The sequence below is a fragment of the Athene cunicularia genome (assembly GCF_003259725.1).
Source record: "Athene cunicularia isolate RWA chromosome 7 unlocalized genomic scaffold, athCun1 chr7_part1, whole genome shotgun sequence".
NCBI lineage: Eukaryota > Metazoa > Chordata > Aves > Strigiformes > Strigidae > Athene > Athene cunicularia.
Window position 1 is genome coordinate 29,061,652 of NW_020799107.1, and position 16,999 is coordinate 29,078,650.

General features: G+C 36.3%; 1 protein-coding gene across 2 annotated transcripts in view; it reads right to left on the reverse strand.

The window, feature by feature from the left end:
• DPP10 (dipeptidyl peptidase like 10) overlaps positions 1-16,999 on the reverse strand; it is a 236,361-nt gene that overhangs the window by 66,254 nt on the left and 153,108 nt on the right. The window contains exons 5-6 of one of the 2 annotated variants that reach the window (XM_026852613.1): positions 12,205-12,257; positions 12,024-12,105 (exon numbers count right to left, since the gene is read on the reverse strand). In XM_026852613.1, the coding sequence (XP_026708414.1) occupies positions 12,024-12,105; positions 12,205-12,257 (135 nt within the window). Of the gene's footprint in view, positions 1-6,612; positions 6,705-12,023; positions 12,106-12,204; positions 12,258-16,999 lie in introns of those variants that run through there. The other variant, XM_026852614.1, reaches the window with a different exon arrangement.

Genomic DNA, 16,999 nt, shown 5'->3' on the forward strand with positions numbered 1-16,999 from the left:
ACTCATGTCCTGCTAGTGTGTAGGCCCACAAGAAGCTGGGAGGGAGCACAGCCAAAACAAGGGGCCTAAATAGTCCAATGGAATATTCCATATCATATAACATCATGCTCAGTATATAGATGAAGGTTGATCGGGAAGCTCTAGCTGTCTTCCAGGCCTGTGGTTTGAGGAACTTCTGTTCTCTGGGATCACTAGACAGGAACAGACTGAGCATTGGTCGATGGGTGGTGAGCAATTACATTCTGCATTACTCATTTATATTTTGTATTATAACTATTATTATTATTATTACTTTATTTTTACTTCAATTATTAAATTGTTTTTATCTCAACCTACGATTCTCCTTACCTTTACCCCTCCAATTGTCTTCCCAATCCCCTGAGGCGGGGGAGGGTAAGCATGCATTTGTGGGGTGTTTGGCTGCCAGGTCGGTTAAACCACAACAATTGCAAAGCATCTTCTATCACTTTTCCCTATGTTGTATCTGTAATCTGTTTAGATTGTGAGTTCCCATGGACAGGGATTGCAGGCTAAAGTGTCCAGTACAGTTTGCAGTACAGCTGCTTTGCAAGTCTCCAGAAGTGCAGAATGGCTCTGATCTGCTCTCTGCAGATTTTTTTCTTTTGCAGGTCAATCTATACTGGTATAAAATTTTCAGAGCTGTTCATCTCTGACTTGCTCCAGCTCTTACCCTATAGTTTCATATGCACCACAGACCACAAGATTATGCAGATACTGGGGTACAGCAGGTACCATCAGCTACCTAACCAAAGTATGGCAGTAGACAAAAATCTACTCTTATATGATCTATGTTTCAAAATCATCAGACGCATTGTAAATGAGGCAGAAAATAAATAATAGACAACAACAAAATGATTATAACTGTAAGCAATAATAACTACATTCACTCTTAAAGGTACCAATTTTCTAAAGATTGTGATTGACTTACACAAGAATTTTCTCAGAGGAAGCTTTCAAACCTTTGCTTATGTTGTAATTAAGGCAGAGAGGAAGTAGCTGCTGATCAGTATGAAACATGGAGAATTCAAAACACACATATACCAATGTCAAATACTGTTGGGGGTTTTTTGTCAGTTACAATATGTTAATTTTATTTTTGCAGTCATCAAGCTGCCAGACATAGCCTGAACAACAGAACACTGAAACACCACTTTTCTGCTGTCTAGATTAATGCCACTGCATCATGGTAATGTGTTAGCACAATCGTTTCTGAACAACTGCAACCAATCTACAAGGCTATTATATTTAATTGCTATTTAGACTGTTTATAAATCTACTGTAAACAATAGAAGGATGCACTCATAATGCAGCTATAAGATTATTTACTAATGTCATGAAATAAACCAGGCCATGAACTCTCGGAGTATCAGCAGCTCCACAACAACTCAGATGTTTATGTCCTTGATTTCCAGTAAAAGTGAGGAAGCCTTGCCTTCTTTTGTTTAGACACACATTAATTCTCTTGCCTTTCCAATGATATTGGATCATGATGTTCACTACATTCACACCCTGCCTAATCCCATGATAATTTACTCATGAGTGCAAACATTGTGCTATATGTTATATAAACAAAATCACATATAATTATCTGAACTACGACCTGCACAAAAAGCTACTTCATAAGTCTCTGTGATGCACAGATTACAGTAAGACTCTCTTGCCAACAAACTGATAGTCTGGATCTACTGCTTCCTCTCCATGGACCTGCCTGGAGAACTATGCTGGCTGCAGCACTGTGCAAAATGTCTGAGGGATTGGACTGCTCTGCCTTTTGGTCTTCTTCTGTGTAAGTGACAACAGACTTATCTATAAACAGTGTATGCTTAGGAACTCATACTCCTTGTTCCTTGCACTTACTGATAGCTTCTGACTAATGAACCAGCATGGAAGAGCGTGAACAGAAATGTCACTTTTATATGCCTGGGTTGCTTCTACAGACATAATAAAATCACAATCTGCCCTTACCATAAAGTCTTTTCAAATGATCTCTGGTATTTTGAAGGCTCATCTCACACTGATATCAAGTATTCAATTATGCCCAGACTGATCAATCTGTAACAGAAGCTAAAATGAAAAATTTTCAACCTAGTTACTCCAGAAGAAAAAAAGCAATGTCGGGAAACAGGAAAATACCTAAGATAACTGTCTGGACTGGGTGTCAGCGGAGGAATTTTCTCCGTTTTCTTTGACAAAATGTAAGAAAGTAGCATCCTAACACTGAGGACCAAAGTAAAAAAAGACAGAATTGAAGATGTTGTGCTATAAGGTCTTATTTACATTTTCTACTACTCTTATGGTGGTAGACAATCCCTGAGAACTTTGTACGTTATTCAAATGCAGAAAATGGACCAGACTGCCTCGGAGCATATTCCACATGAGAAACCCAAGCAGGGTTTAACAAAAAGCTTTGTTCTTTCAGCTACTATTTCAGCTGACTGAGACTATCTTGTATGGTAGCCAGCGTTCAAGTTGTCACTTGTCTTTATGATGGGTCAACATTTTAGTGGATGGCATCTACTTGTACAGACTCAACAGCCTTTCACCACTTCACAAAGATAGGGCAGTCATTGCAAGAAAGCCAGTTTGTCTTAAAATATCTCATTAGGTATGAGACAAACTGGAAAGAAAATTCTAACTAACTCTCATAATAGCATTATTTTTGGGACAGTTCAAAGTCTGTGAAGCAACACTTGAAAATAAGTGCTTTCTCTCCACTCAAAAGTCTCTTCTATTTTTGTAAATGTCTGGAACGGTGAAGCAAAATGTGCAGTGTTCTGCAAGACTATCTATGTGACCAATATCTGTTAGTCACTACTGATCAAGCCCTGCTCATAGATATGAGCCCACGCATATTATTAGTGTAGGACTTCTTCACCACACCCTAGCTCCCAACTAAAGTGAAAAATACTTTGATCTGCACATGTTTTTGCTTCCCACACTAATACGGATTCCACCAGCTTAAAACAGACCTTTCTAATACCAGTTTGTTTCCACAAGAGTTCTCAGTGTTGGCTGATTGTTGGATCCTTCAACCTTCTTTCCTCCCTGTCGATCAGTGTTTTGTTTTCTCTTACAAATCAACAGTATAACTGACTATTTAATCCTTATTCCCCTTGGCTGTCCTGGCCTCAAAGCTGTTAGTGAATATACACTCCTCACAGTTACATATCTGCAAGGAGTCCTCTGCATTCCACTGTTTGGCTCAGGCTGAGTCAACATGAAAGTGTAAGCCACTTTAACACAGTGCAGCAGGAGTTTAATCTGCTCTGATCCTTCAGCACAAATACAGAGGGGAAGTCATAAACCCATTGCAGGGAAAAAAAAAATGCAAGGACATTTACGGGTTGGTGATGATGGAATTTAATGTCTCTTTTTCAAGAAGGACTTTGCTAAAATAGAGAAGAGCAACCTACAAGAGCATTGAACATGCCCAAAGCTGTGTGGTCATAATCTCTGGGTCTTTTAATTCTTCATCACAGCTGTCTTGCTGATAAAGATTAAACAGAGAGTCATGACATATCATCCATTAGTATATAGAGCTTTTACTTCTCTCTCTCTCTTTTTTTTTTTTTTTTTTTTTTTTTTTTTTAAATGATAACAAGGACCACCTACTCCATCATTACCCATATGCGATGGGTAAAATCCTGGCTGATTGATGTAAAGATCCCATTGATCTAAACGGGGTCAGGATGTCCTGTATTGACCACTGGAACAACTGAACTAACTTTCAAGGACACATATTATAAGGGAAAAAGGAGGCTCAACTCCGCTGAACAGGGCAGTCAATGTCACTTTTACTGACAGAATCCTGTCTATATTTTTGATGGATGCTGTGTGCCAAATGAGAAAAAAAATGTTAACATAACAGCAAACAGAACCTATCAGTAGAAGAGCTGGAGAAACCTTGCCACACAGCAAGAGTTCAGGTGGTTTTGCTGCCAAGCTGTTTTTTTCCCTTTAGCTTGTTCCTAGCTGAACTCTGTAGGCACTGGTACCATCAGAGACTCAGAAGTATTTTGCAAGTCTTCTGCAAATATTTACAAAAGGTAAATAAAATTTGTGTTTACCACTGGCTAAAACAATGTCTGGCTTAGAACCTGAACCATAAAGGCACTAAAAATATTCTTCAAACTTTTTTGTTTTGACATTTTGGTGCCTTACCATAACGAATTTTCCCCTTCCTTTTCCCTAGGTGGTAAAGAGGTAATAAACAATAGAATATATCTGTTCTTCATACCTCACAGGTAAAACTGACTTTTACATTACATTACCAAAAGATAGTTACAGGTAAATTTTCTACACGACCCTCTGGTTTATCATATTTTTTAAAAAATATCAAATATGAAGTGACTAGGTGATTATATGATTCATGGATATAGGTAAGCCTGCAATGTTTTTGGGCAGGACTTTGGAGTTATATGAAAATACAGTTCATAACAAAACTTTTTTACCTAAACTTTTCCAATTCTGATTTACCAAAAAGTTCAATCAGATTTTGACTTCTCTTTTCACTGACTGTGTATTTAGTTTTTATGGGTGGCTATTTCTAAAGAATTTTTAGACTTCTGAAGTATAATTTTCTTGTTTTTACATTACATAAAGATACGCAATTTTCACACAAGCAGCACAGCAGTCCTATTTTATGAGCCACTGGATTTGCAGTTAATATTATCTGAATATTCACACTTCCATCTCTTACTTATGCTTTGTTACAAATACACATGTTGAAAACATGACGGTCAAGATGAGAGGTGCATATTGCTATTTTCATCACTGCCTGCAGGCTGCTGCACAGAAAAGTCCTGACAATTGCTCCTATCAAACATGCGTTCCTATGTTTGTTTGCATTTGTCTTTGTGGGATGTTGCATAAATGTATCTATACATACACATACACAGATATCTATGTAAAAAAATAATTTGCTTTCTAGCACAATGATAGGTCAGATTTCCAAAACATTTGCTTACAAGAGAGTTATTGATATCAGACTGGATAGAAAAGTGAACTACCTGTGTGCACAGCTCACATGCTGATTCAAATACTAGCTGCATGCTAGAGCACTGATAACAGAATAAGAATCAGGGAAAGGAATTTTATCTCCCCTCTCAATTTTTTCACTATAAAGCTGCTGGGCCTTTTATTGCTCCACATGAAAAACAGTAGTAGAGGAATAATGATCCTATAAAACATATGATTTTCTCATTATTTCTTCACATCTTTCAGATACAGCCAAGTAGCTATTCTCACAAAGGGCTAGTCATATCAAATCCTTAATAGCTAATATTTTTAAGTTACCTTTGTTACCAGGACATGTTCATTGCATTTCACTACACAAAATGATGAAGCAACTTCTATGCTCAACTTCGCCTTGCTTCCCTTTGGAAATGTTCTTGCTATCCAGAGCTCACAAAACTTTTATTGAATACAACATTGATATGTAAAAATATATTTTTCCCCGTTTTCCAAAACTGCCTGTGTTTTCTGGCTGCATCCTCTATTTCCCTTTTCTGAGATAGAGAAAACTGTTAATGCTTATATTCTCTTTCACCTTCATCTATACTTAAGTGGAGTGAGTACCTAGAAATTAATAATTGAAAATGGAAATTACATCAGTAGAATATCTTCAGAGAAACTAACAGTTTGCTTTTTTCTTTGAATAATAGCTTGAATTGAATTATTTAGACGGAAAGGAAAAAAACATTTACATTTTACAATGCTAGTTTGAGAAATCTGAGAGGAAATCTAACGTGTGGCAGCAGCTTAGGAGAAATACAGTTTTATCTAAGACCTGCAACTAATTCTTATGTGAAGAAAAATATTATATTGCCTGTGCTCACCATGACCCTGATAAAAAGCAGGTTTTGTATCAAAAATAAATCAGCAGAAAGCTTTTGCAAGTATGGTAGTAAGTGGCTTTCGTATCATTTCACAACAGGATATGACCATTCAGCACATTTCATCTAACACAAAAAAAATACCTGAATGCCCAGTCTTCCAAAATAATACACAATCTAACATTAGTTGCTGGTTAAAAGCTGCTATTAGAACAGTCTTTTAGTGTGCCTTTTTTCTGTAAGTATTTTAAATTTTCGGTTCAAATTCTCAGCCTCTGACACAGTAAGTTTCCTAGCTGGAATCTAAAAATGTAATAAAAACATTTGGAAGAGAAAATAAAAAAGCTTTCATAGCCTCCTTAATTTCTCATTGCCTTCAGAAAGACACATCTTCAGCAATACAGGTTCCCTTTCTTCATAGAAACATTCCCAGAATGACAAAGGATCTCCAAATATGCTTTGAAGTACAGTAAGGAACCCCTCATACATTTTAAATAAGAAATCATACCTGAGGTTAATATCACATTAAAATGTTCTTGTTTATTTCTGGATTTCAGAATAAATTCAAGGAGACATTTTCTCTCAGTTTTACTGCCATTTGCCTCATTAGCATCATGATTAAAAGGAAAGGTGAAATAAAGCCTTGACATTTCCATATGTGATTTTAAGTTACTCATATAAATATACAGCAAGCCAAAAGAGCAAAAGGCTTTGAAAATAAAACAAGCAGATTAAATATATTTTATTTAGGACTTACTTCATTAGCATTAATTAAGCTTTTACTTGGCTCATGAATCCTGCAAGATCTTTTCTTCATTTGCAAATGGAAGGGGTTTTGCCAGGAGGGGGTGCCAAGTACTCACAGCATTAATTATGCAAAAAGAAAACACATGGCAAATATTTTACAGAAAGGTAAGTTACCAATTTTTATAGTAGTAGTACTTTGAATCTTGATAGAGCAAATAGTAAATGATGCTTTCATCAACTAATGGTTGTTAAAGCATCTGTTGAGTAAGGTATGTGTCTAACATAGTCCTGCTAACTTCTCTTTTACTAAAATCAGTCTAGTGTTTATCTGGGTACTTGGCAAATAATATATATCAAAGAAATACTGCTGCAGTATTTCTATTACCTAAAACATTATCTGAAGGCCATAGAAAAAAGTTAAATTTTGTAGAGAAGGCAATTCTAGGCAAATTTCATGTTAATATAGCAATTCAACAGTCTGACAGATATTTGCCTTTTTGTGGGGCAACAGGTGTTGGGGGCAGGGAGCTGGGAGGCAAAATGAGCCTCCAAACAAGACAACCAGTGTAAAGGTGACTGATCACAAAGAAGAGGAGAAGAGAGTTCTTGAATTGGTACATTTATTATTAATAACAACTAAAGCAGATTTTGCTCTGCTTTATTTCGGAGTTTCTGTTTGTATGCTTGTTTTTAGGTAGTTTTAATATAAGGTTAGATTCTTTTTCACTAGATTTTTTTTATTCTTTTCACAAAAGCTTCAGCTTCTAAGCCCTATTATCTATGAGCACCCTGTTCCATATTTTGGAACAAGAGGGCAATTTCTTTTTTTCTAACGTTTAAAATACTCTCAAAAATGGATGAGAGCATCCTGAATCCACAATTCAACTGCAGTCAACAAATTTTTCTTTGTGTATCCTAGATAATAGGTAATTCTACACAATGATAACCTAAATCACATTAAAGTAAAATCTCATCTTCAGGATTTGATAATGCTATGTTTTGTTGATGGCATCAAATTTTGACAAAGAAAGATACTGAGATTCTACAAAAAGATCTTTTTAGTATTCTGGATAGCTTTACTATTTTCTTGATTTCTGCTTTGTTAAACTATAAGCTATTTATGCACAGACAAGCCTACATGTCAATCATTATTTACAGATCCATCCAAATATATCTCAAGCTCATTCCAAAAACACTTAATATATCAAAAGAAAAATAAGCACAATGCAAGAAATAACATAAAATACCTATTATAAATACAAAGGTAAAATGACTTGGATGGGTATTTTTCATAGAATAAAGTGAAAATAAGGTATTTCAAACAAAAAAAACAACATGTTACCACCCAGGCAGAAGAAACTTTATGTAAAACCTTTAAGAAAAAGTTATGTTAAACTTCTACCCACACTTCAGTGGGAACTACTTGAAGTAATCCATTCACTAATTAATCAAATGAACTATCCATATGACAAGAAGCATTGCAGAGAAACACTACATCTTTCATAGAAAACTGCATACACTGGAGACTGATTTCAGGCTTCTGTGATACATCTCCATAGACAGATCCAGACAGAAAGGTCTGTCTCCCCTGTGTCAGACACATGCCAGGTCCATCACAGAAACATGAAAACCTCTGCTACATACTATTGGAGAATATAAGGCCAAAGAAGAGAGAACATTGGATAAAAATTGGGTATTTCAACACCAGAGGCCTTTTAAACCCTGCTAAAGCATTCTTTTCCTCAGTAAAGCCCTCCTACCAGGTATGAGATATCTCTCTCAGACACATGCAATGAGGTCTCTAACTGAGTAAATTGGAGGTGGAAAAATGTTAATGAAACCAAGTATGTAGTTGTGCTGGTTTGTTTTCCCTGGAAATAATGCTGCAGTAACGGATTCTATAGAAGCAGAATAAAGAGATAATCAACTGATCTTTTTCAAAATTTTAATCAAATATGAGCAAATATGAGAAATATTTAGCAAACACATAAACAACTCCCTAACGTATTAAGACACATAGAATGGTATTTTAGATCTGGCACAGTTCTAACAAGTTAAAAGATAGCAATTTAAAGAGCGTGTCCTTGAAAACAGTTCTAAAAAATAATAGCTATGTGACCTTAAAATACATTAATTCATTAGATAAAAGTTTCTTTTCCCCAACGGCAAACATTTTCAGTTTCACCATCAAAATGTCATAACTCAAAGAGCAGATGTTTCTCTGTGCTTTTCTCTTAATCTTTACAAAATCCTCTACTCTAGGTAAATATCAAGAAACTGAAATAATTCGCAACCACTGTGGTAGCTTCAAAACAATGGTATTACGGCCCAGTCATCTGGTACCTGATATAAACTTGACTCTGTTGTTCTTCACTAGCCACATGTGGCTTTCTGTCCCATTAGACAGCCGTAGAAATTATTCATAACAGTAGACAACTTAGACTGATGCATGATTTTCAGACAGAAGTATTACTGTATACTTGATTTCACTGCAGCCATATTTCCTCCTCTGTGCAATAAGCAGTTCCTGGCTTCATACAAATTCTACAGCTCAAACATTTTATTTCTATTTTTTTTCTCTTCATCTTCCTATATTATCTATTTGAAAGTCTTGACAATTCTCCCTCATTTGAAGAACCCAGATTAAGATTCCCGTGTAAACTACATCGTTACTTAGGTCTTCTGCAGAACTAAGGTCTGGAAACATCTTATTTTTCCATTATAGCCTATTTATTGAAAATAGTTGATCCAAGTCCATGTGTTATCCCCCATCATTTGGATTTAATCCAGGACCTTCCAAATAGTTATAGCATAAAGTTAGGATCTTTGGCTCAGTCAGACATACCTGTGCCTTGTGTTTCACATCTTCTGCTAATTTTGCTGCCCAGTCATCACTATAGTATTGCTATTCTCTTCTGCCCTGCACCTGGAAGGGTGCTATTCCTTTTCATTTTAGAGATCTACAGATATTTCTTTTATGTGATGGCCACAGACTGTCATGGATCTTTCTAGATTAAATTTTTGTATATAAAGTTGATTTGTTCTCCTCTTATTCTTCAGTTGTAATGAATGGCTCTTGGAGATTACTCAGGTTAATACACTATGATTATTTTGTTCAAAGTATGTATTCTGCTTTTTGTTTTACTTATTATGAATTATTACTATTTCCTTATTATATGGAAAGGACACGTAAGTATTGTTTAAGAAGGGACTTTGGTAAACCAATCGTAGTGTGTTTGGCAACATGGATCTATGAGACTGCATCTTTGAACCCAGATATGTGCTACTGAGAGCTGCTGCTGACAGATTACCATGCTTTAGATTTCTCCCTTTACGACTTCCTCTTTAGCCAGTTTCACTGCTGATTGCTTCCTGTGCTATCTTTATTCAAAACTCACTGATAAAAGTGTTTGTTCTAATGATAAATTTTATAACTGAAAGCCATTATGGCAATGTGTAAACAGTCACACATCTTTTCTCTGACTAACCTATTCTGCTGGAATGATCTCTGCTGTCCTGTTTCTGCTAAAGGCAGATGTTCCTTTGGACAGCAGCAACAACCATAATTCACAACACTCTTTATTCATTCATGTTCCTTCTACATTTTTGGCTGGCTGCTGAAGTGGGAGGGTAAAGTGGCAAAGCACTTCTGTCACTTTAGAAGCCTCCTTTTACCACATAAACAGATTCAAGAGGACATACTTATTGGAAATTCTTATGGAGGTGACCTTCAGTGTACTCTCATTGCAGGTGTACATCTATATGATGACACTTGGTATCATTCAGAGTGCACAGAAGATTTTGTGTTTTAATCAAAGTTATTATTTCCTAATTCTGCAGACCATATGGCACCATAAAGCCCACAGCAGAGCAGATATTTTTAAAGCATTACATTAACTTTACTAGGGACATTAACAAAGATGAGTAATGTTATCCTCACTGAAGTATGAATTATGCCGTTTTCAAATTTGGATGACTAAGGTTGTTCCTAAAATGACCAGCTATTTTTTTTTTGCAGTTCTGAGCCTTAATGGGACTCCTGTATCTGAAAGTATTCACACATATTTCCAGAATCACAATCTAGGCAAAACTGATAAAGATGTTATTCTAATTTATTATTTTTCTGAATTTTGATTGGTAAGTCTGCTCCTGAACTTAAGGTACATCTCAGGAAAACAAAAAATTCATTTCTCAGTAATCACTGCATGTAATTTTAGTTGTAGTTGGATTACTAATCAGAGGCACAGCACAGACAAATCTTATGAACTGCAATTTAATTTAAAGTATTTTAAAATTCTGTTTAGTTTTGCAAACGCATCACCTTTCTGCTACAACCTACATAGGTTGCCACATTCTGTAATACTACCTGGTAAATAACCTCCATATTTGTTATCATCAATCCTGTCACCATGCTCTCATTATTAATAAATTAATGTAGTTAATTATTAAAACATACCAAGCATGTTCCAATTACTCCCTCCTTCCCGCCTCCACTTGCTTAATGCAATACATTCTAACCAGAAACATTTTTTACATTCCCACCATCTTGATGAATGGTATAAGCAATGGGGTATATTCTCTAGACATTCAACTTACAGCCTCTCTGAGTGAACAAGTCAGACATGCAAAAAGGCTCCAGGATCATACCTGCAGGCATTAATGAGCTTATTAAAACATTGTAACAAGGATTATATGAATTTCTTATTCAGAGAGTTGAAGTTTTTGTAAGCCTCTTGCCTTCAACTACCAACACAGGTAGTTAAAATCGCTGCTGTTATAAACCCACAATTTTTTTCTTCTCATATTGAGATTGGTCATGATGATCATGGATGATTTATATTCATAAAAATGGGTAAAACTTGTGGTAGAAAACAATATATGAAAAATAGCATTTCTAGTTTAATTATTATTAATTCAATGTACAAAACTGACCTTGGCAGTGATTTTCATACTCAAATGAACCCCCCACTTTTCATTGAATCCATCACATCCACTTTTGGATGTTAAGCTTTTGCCCACAGTTTTCACTGAGCTTGCACATGAAAACTTCTCTTCACCTTCAACTTTCCTTCTCTCATAGTGATAGCCATGAAGATGGCTATTCTGAAAATTACTTGAGTGCATATTTAGATGAAGATGTGATTCTTTCAATAACTGCACAACTAAAGATGTGATTCTTTCAACAGATGTACAATTTGCTTATTTGGATTAAACTGGAAAAACATGTTTACATGTTTTTAATAGAAATAAATAAATGAATAGATCCCCTAAATGCTATATCAGGAGCATACTAGCTTCATGCAGAAATACATAATAAAACTTATCTTACAGCTTTTTTTTTTTTTTTTTTTTTTTTTCACTTCAGTCTGACTGAATTAAACCATATTATTAAACCATAGCATTTTTAATGTCTGTGCTTACCAGTTGCTGCCCTTGGACGCCCCAGGCTGCATACTGTAAAACTGAATCCTCTACTTCTGGAGGGTTTAACTCCCAAACTTCCCTTGAAAAAATGTAAACATTTTTACTTGAACATTCTGCCATCACCTTGTGTACAGAACCACTGACAATGACATCATATTGAAAAATCAATGTGACCTACCTTGTGTGTATGTTATAAATCACATAGGAAGCTGTGTAAGAATAATGAAAAACCTGTGACAAAAAAAGAAAGCATAAGAATTACAAAAACAAATACTGAATCAAATACAGACTACCATTATGACAGTCAGTCTTCCAATCTCTGTAAACACCAATATTTTTATTAGTGAAAGAAAGATTCTACTGAATTAATTATAACTAAAAGACTTGAACCAGGCTTTGAATGCTCTATGAAGGACACACATACTCATCTTTTAATTTAACCAGATAACCTGTACAACTACACAGAAAAGGTCCCCATTAGAAAAATCTGTGTTCCTGTTTAACTAAACCAAACAAAACCCCCCAAGAACATAAATTAGGAAAATAAATCACTTCTTCCTGTATTTCTTCATCAAGTTATGATCAAAATTATTATGCAGACATCACAGCTATTTTACTTGAAAAGCGGACAGATAAGGGTCATATGATAATTTTCTGACCACATGCCACTTACAGCCTAAATGACCTTCTGGGCTATTGGTCACAGAACAGAAAAAAATGAGCGCTTACTGGGGCTGCGTTTGATCTGGCTTTCCTTAAACGTGTTTCAGTCTGATTTTGACTTTCTTCAAAATCCGGGGAAAGTTTGCTTTATCTGAATTTTTTTTGGACATAACCTTTTGTGTAAAACAAAGCTATTTGTCAGTAAAACTTCGTAATTCATCAGGAAGTTACCAGTGACTTCTTGTCTCAAAAATCGCAGGATTCTCTGGATGGGAGGGAAAAGCAAATCTGATGTACAGTCTTATGCTGCTGTCTTTATTTGTTGAAAATGTTGTTGAAGTCACCTGAAATCAAAATATCAGGGTCTGATGTATGTGAAATCAGAAGATCCATGGTGTAGAACAGCATGGCACAGTGTATAATGTGATGTACCACCACACCAAAGGGCTAAAATCAAAGCAAACTATTACATATTTTCTCTAAAGTCAAACATCAGTCTATATACATACAGTGTACAACAGACATTTTGCTGTTTTCCAGGCTCAGATTGGTTTTAACATAAGCTCATTTCTTTAGCACTATGTCTCAAATCATGAAAATAGCATAATTCCATAATATTAATCAGTTGGTCTGGAATATAAAATATACTTGTGACTAGTTATTACTGTACTAAGAGAAACTCTTCTTTTTAATGTAAACTACTATCAGAAAGAAACATAGGGTGACACCCACTAGATTTACTGTGGCTTCATGTCTGCAGAGTTACAGTGTCTCTGCTTGGCACATGAAGGACTTATTTCTGTACAGTGTCAGGCTAGTTCCAGTAGGATGGAAACAGATACAGCTGCAAAGCTGAAGCCTTAATATAGATATATGTGTTGGGAACTCTTTAGTTTATATTATCTGCACCAGGAATCTTTCAGTATATCCTCCAAAGAGAAGAGACAAGGGCAGATCACACAGGAACAGTCATTGGAATTTGCCGCTATTGCACATGAGAGGGGTTTCAGAGGTTGTTATTTTGTCTGGAGGTCATTCAGTAACAGAACCATCCGAAACATCCTTCCACTGACTCCGTTTCCATTATTAGTTCCCTGTCAACGCACACCAAGAATTTAGCATGTCCTAAATCCTTGCTGGCTGATGCTGTAGGAAGCCCACAAAGGTCTGTAAGATTAGTAACTGTACTTTGTGCAACAGTTGAAATTCCCTTCCATAAAATTTCCCTTTTAGACAAGAATCACTTCCATTTCCAAGTCTATGATGATTAACATCGGAAGTGTTGCTTCAATAAGAACATTAGTAAGTGCCCCAAATTGTTAGCTTTTTTTTTTATATTACAGCTTATGATAAAGTGTTTGGTCATGCAAGGTACCATCCTCTTCTGAGAAGTGCTAAGTGTGACAGAAATAGAGACAAATTATAATAATACTATGATTGCTGTAGGAAGTACAAAGACACTAAGAAGAATGTTCCACGTAATTCAATCTATTTCCCCTAAATATCTATCATAAACATATCTGCTACCATGTCTCAATACTATATATGTGTATAAATCTAATTATATACATAGTAAAAGTAGTCTACAGAGTAGACTACTTACATACCATAATGTTTAAAGTTCAGTGGGGTTCCTGGGAAAAATTAACTTGGTAGTAACACAATTGAGGGCCTATCAAGATAGTTATTCAAGTACTGCTGGTAAGACAATGAGACAAACAATTGGCTTCAAAGTTGATGCTTTCTTTTATAAATCTTACATTGACAGAGGTAAGAGATAGCAGATCAAAGGGCCATAAATGGTTAAATCCTGGTGGTTTCTGCACAGGGCGTGCATTGCCAGCGGCTACTCAGAGGGGCACTTTCCACAGCTGTTAATGGGGACAGTCTCATACAGCCAGTTGCAACAAAGAAGAATGGGTCTCTTGCCCTTCCAGAAAAGGGGAAAAGTATATCACAGATAACATGTGGAGAGCTGATAAGTACTTAGAATACAAATATTTAAAATGAAATTATTAGAATATATTTCAGCAAGAAATGATAAACTAATAAGTCATTTTGAGAGTTTTAACAGAAAATATGCTATAACAACAAGAACACTACTTCATATTTCACGTGGAAACTCTCTTCTTGCCTTGTGGTAAAATTTCTATCTAATTTTTTAAGTAGAAGCATTAATATCTTTGGGTTAAAAGTATTAATACCTTTAAAGAGCTCCAGAGCCAGAGGAGAGCAACATTACCATGAAGTCACTTTCAGACAGGATGCTGCCATTTTTCTCAAATTAATCATGTTAGTTTTCTTATTTTCCTATGAAATACTCCTATTTATTAATAGGAACACCATGTATAAATCACAAGTAGGAAGTTTCTTAATCCATCCTGCTTGCAATAGCCAAATACTAAAACCCAATCGTTATCGAAGTTAAATAAAAAGATGCCGAAAATCTTTCTTTTCCAAGTCTGTTTTATATAGTGCATGCCTAGGAAGCTCTCATAGTTTTGTATAAAGGCTCTCTTTTGCTCAGAGCCATGTCATCGCCTGGGACCACACATCTTCTGAACCCTAACCTACCACATTTAGCATCTCACAAGAGAAGCCCAGCTGAAGGCACCAAACCTGACACTAACCATAGGGAGAATCAGCAACCCTCAAATTACCAGAATCAAACCATTTGCAGTCACAATCTGTGTCCCCTTTGGAAAAAGCCTGGGGGATTCTGCCCTGCAACTCTTGCTTTTTGGAATGTGCACTAATCAGAAAAAAAACTGGTAATTTATGATGGAGTTTGCAAATAAAGATATTGAGAGCTCACACAGGTAAAGCTCGGGCTACACTGACCCCTCAGGTTTTATTACAGTGAAAGCTGGTCGTCATCTTCAGTATTCATATCTGAAGTACAATCATTCCTATTCTGAAAAGTTTTCAAACATTTCTTGTTCTCTGTGCCTTCTAATTGGGTTGGTATCAAAAGACTGAACTAAGGCTAATATTTAGGCTTGGACAGTAAGTTACTCCAGCTGCCAAAAAAAAATTGACATATTTCAGTAGTGTGAAACTGAGGCAAAGGGAGAAAGGTTGTAGTGAAAAAAGACTGATCTTGGTACAAAGAGGAGAATCAATTAATTATTATGGACACAGGAAACATCTCTAATAAGTGAAGCAATGTAGGAAAGCAAAGTCTTTTAAAATATTAAATGTATTACAGTAATTAGCATGGCCAGCAGGGACAGGGAAGGGATCTGACCCCTGTACTCAGCACTGGTGAGGCCGCACCTCAATTCCTCTGTTCAATTTTGGGCCCCTCACTACAAAAAGGACATTGAATGACTCGAGCGTGTCCAGAGAACGGCAACGGAGCTGGTGCAGGGTCTGGAGCACAGGTCATACAGGGAACAGCTGAGGGAACTGGGGGGGTTTAGTCTGGAGAAGAGGAGGCTGAGGGGAGACCTCATCGCCCTCTACAGCTCCCTGAAAGGAGGGTGCAGAGAGCTGGGGATGAGTCTCTTGAACCAAGGAACAAGCGATAGGACAAGAGGGAATGGCCTCAAGTTACGTCACGGAAAGTTTAGACTAGATGTCAGGAAGTATTTCTTTCCAGAACGGGGTGTTGGGCATTGGAATGGGCTGCCCAGGGAGCTGGTGGAGTCCCCATCCCTGGAGGGGTTTAAGAGTCGGGTCGATTTAGCGCTTAAGGACATGGTGTAGCTGGGAACTGTCAGTGCTAGGTGAACAGTTGGACTAGATGATATTCAAGTTCTTTTCCAACCTAGATGATTCTGTGATTCTGTGAATTTCTGCACTGTCATATCAGTGGAGGAAAAAGAAGACAAAAAAATGGCCTGGTAACTGTACATGTTAAGGTGGGACACTGTAAAGAGCCTTGCCTCCACAAGTGGCAGGTATGCTTGCTAGGGTTCAGGCCTTTGTGACAAGTAAATATCTTTGCTGTTTCTATTATGATAAGCTGGAAAGTGTTCCCCACAATGTTAACAACTGTGAAAATGGCTTTTTAGCTCAGACCGACAGCATACCTCCTCCTCAATATAATTTGTTTAATTTTTCTTTTGCCACAGAATGCAGTAGATAACAACTACTGCATATCATATATTTTTTTCTGAATTCAGTCTTTCATTAATTTATAAACTGGAAACAGGCTTTCATGTGATGCTGCTCAACACTGAAAAAGCTGCATTTGTGTATGAAAAAATAAAATTACAGAACTATGCTACAAAGGAGCTGAAAGAAAAAGGTGAAAAAAGTATTTCATGACAAATTGCTCCAGTCAAAACTTATTGAAGTAACAATCT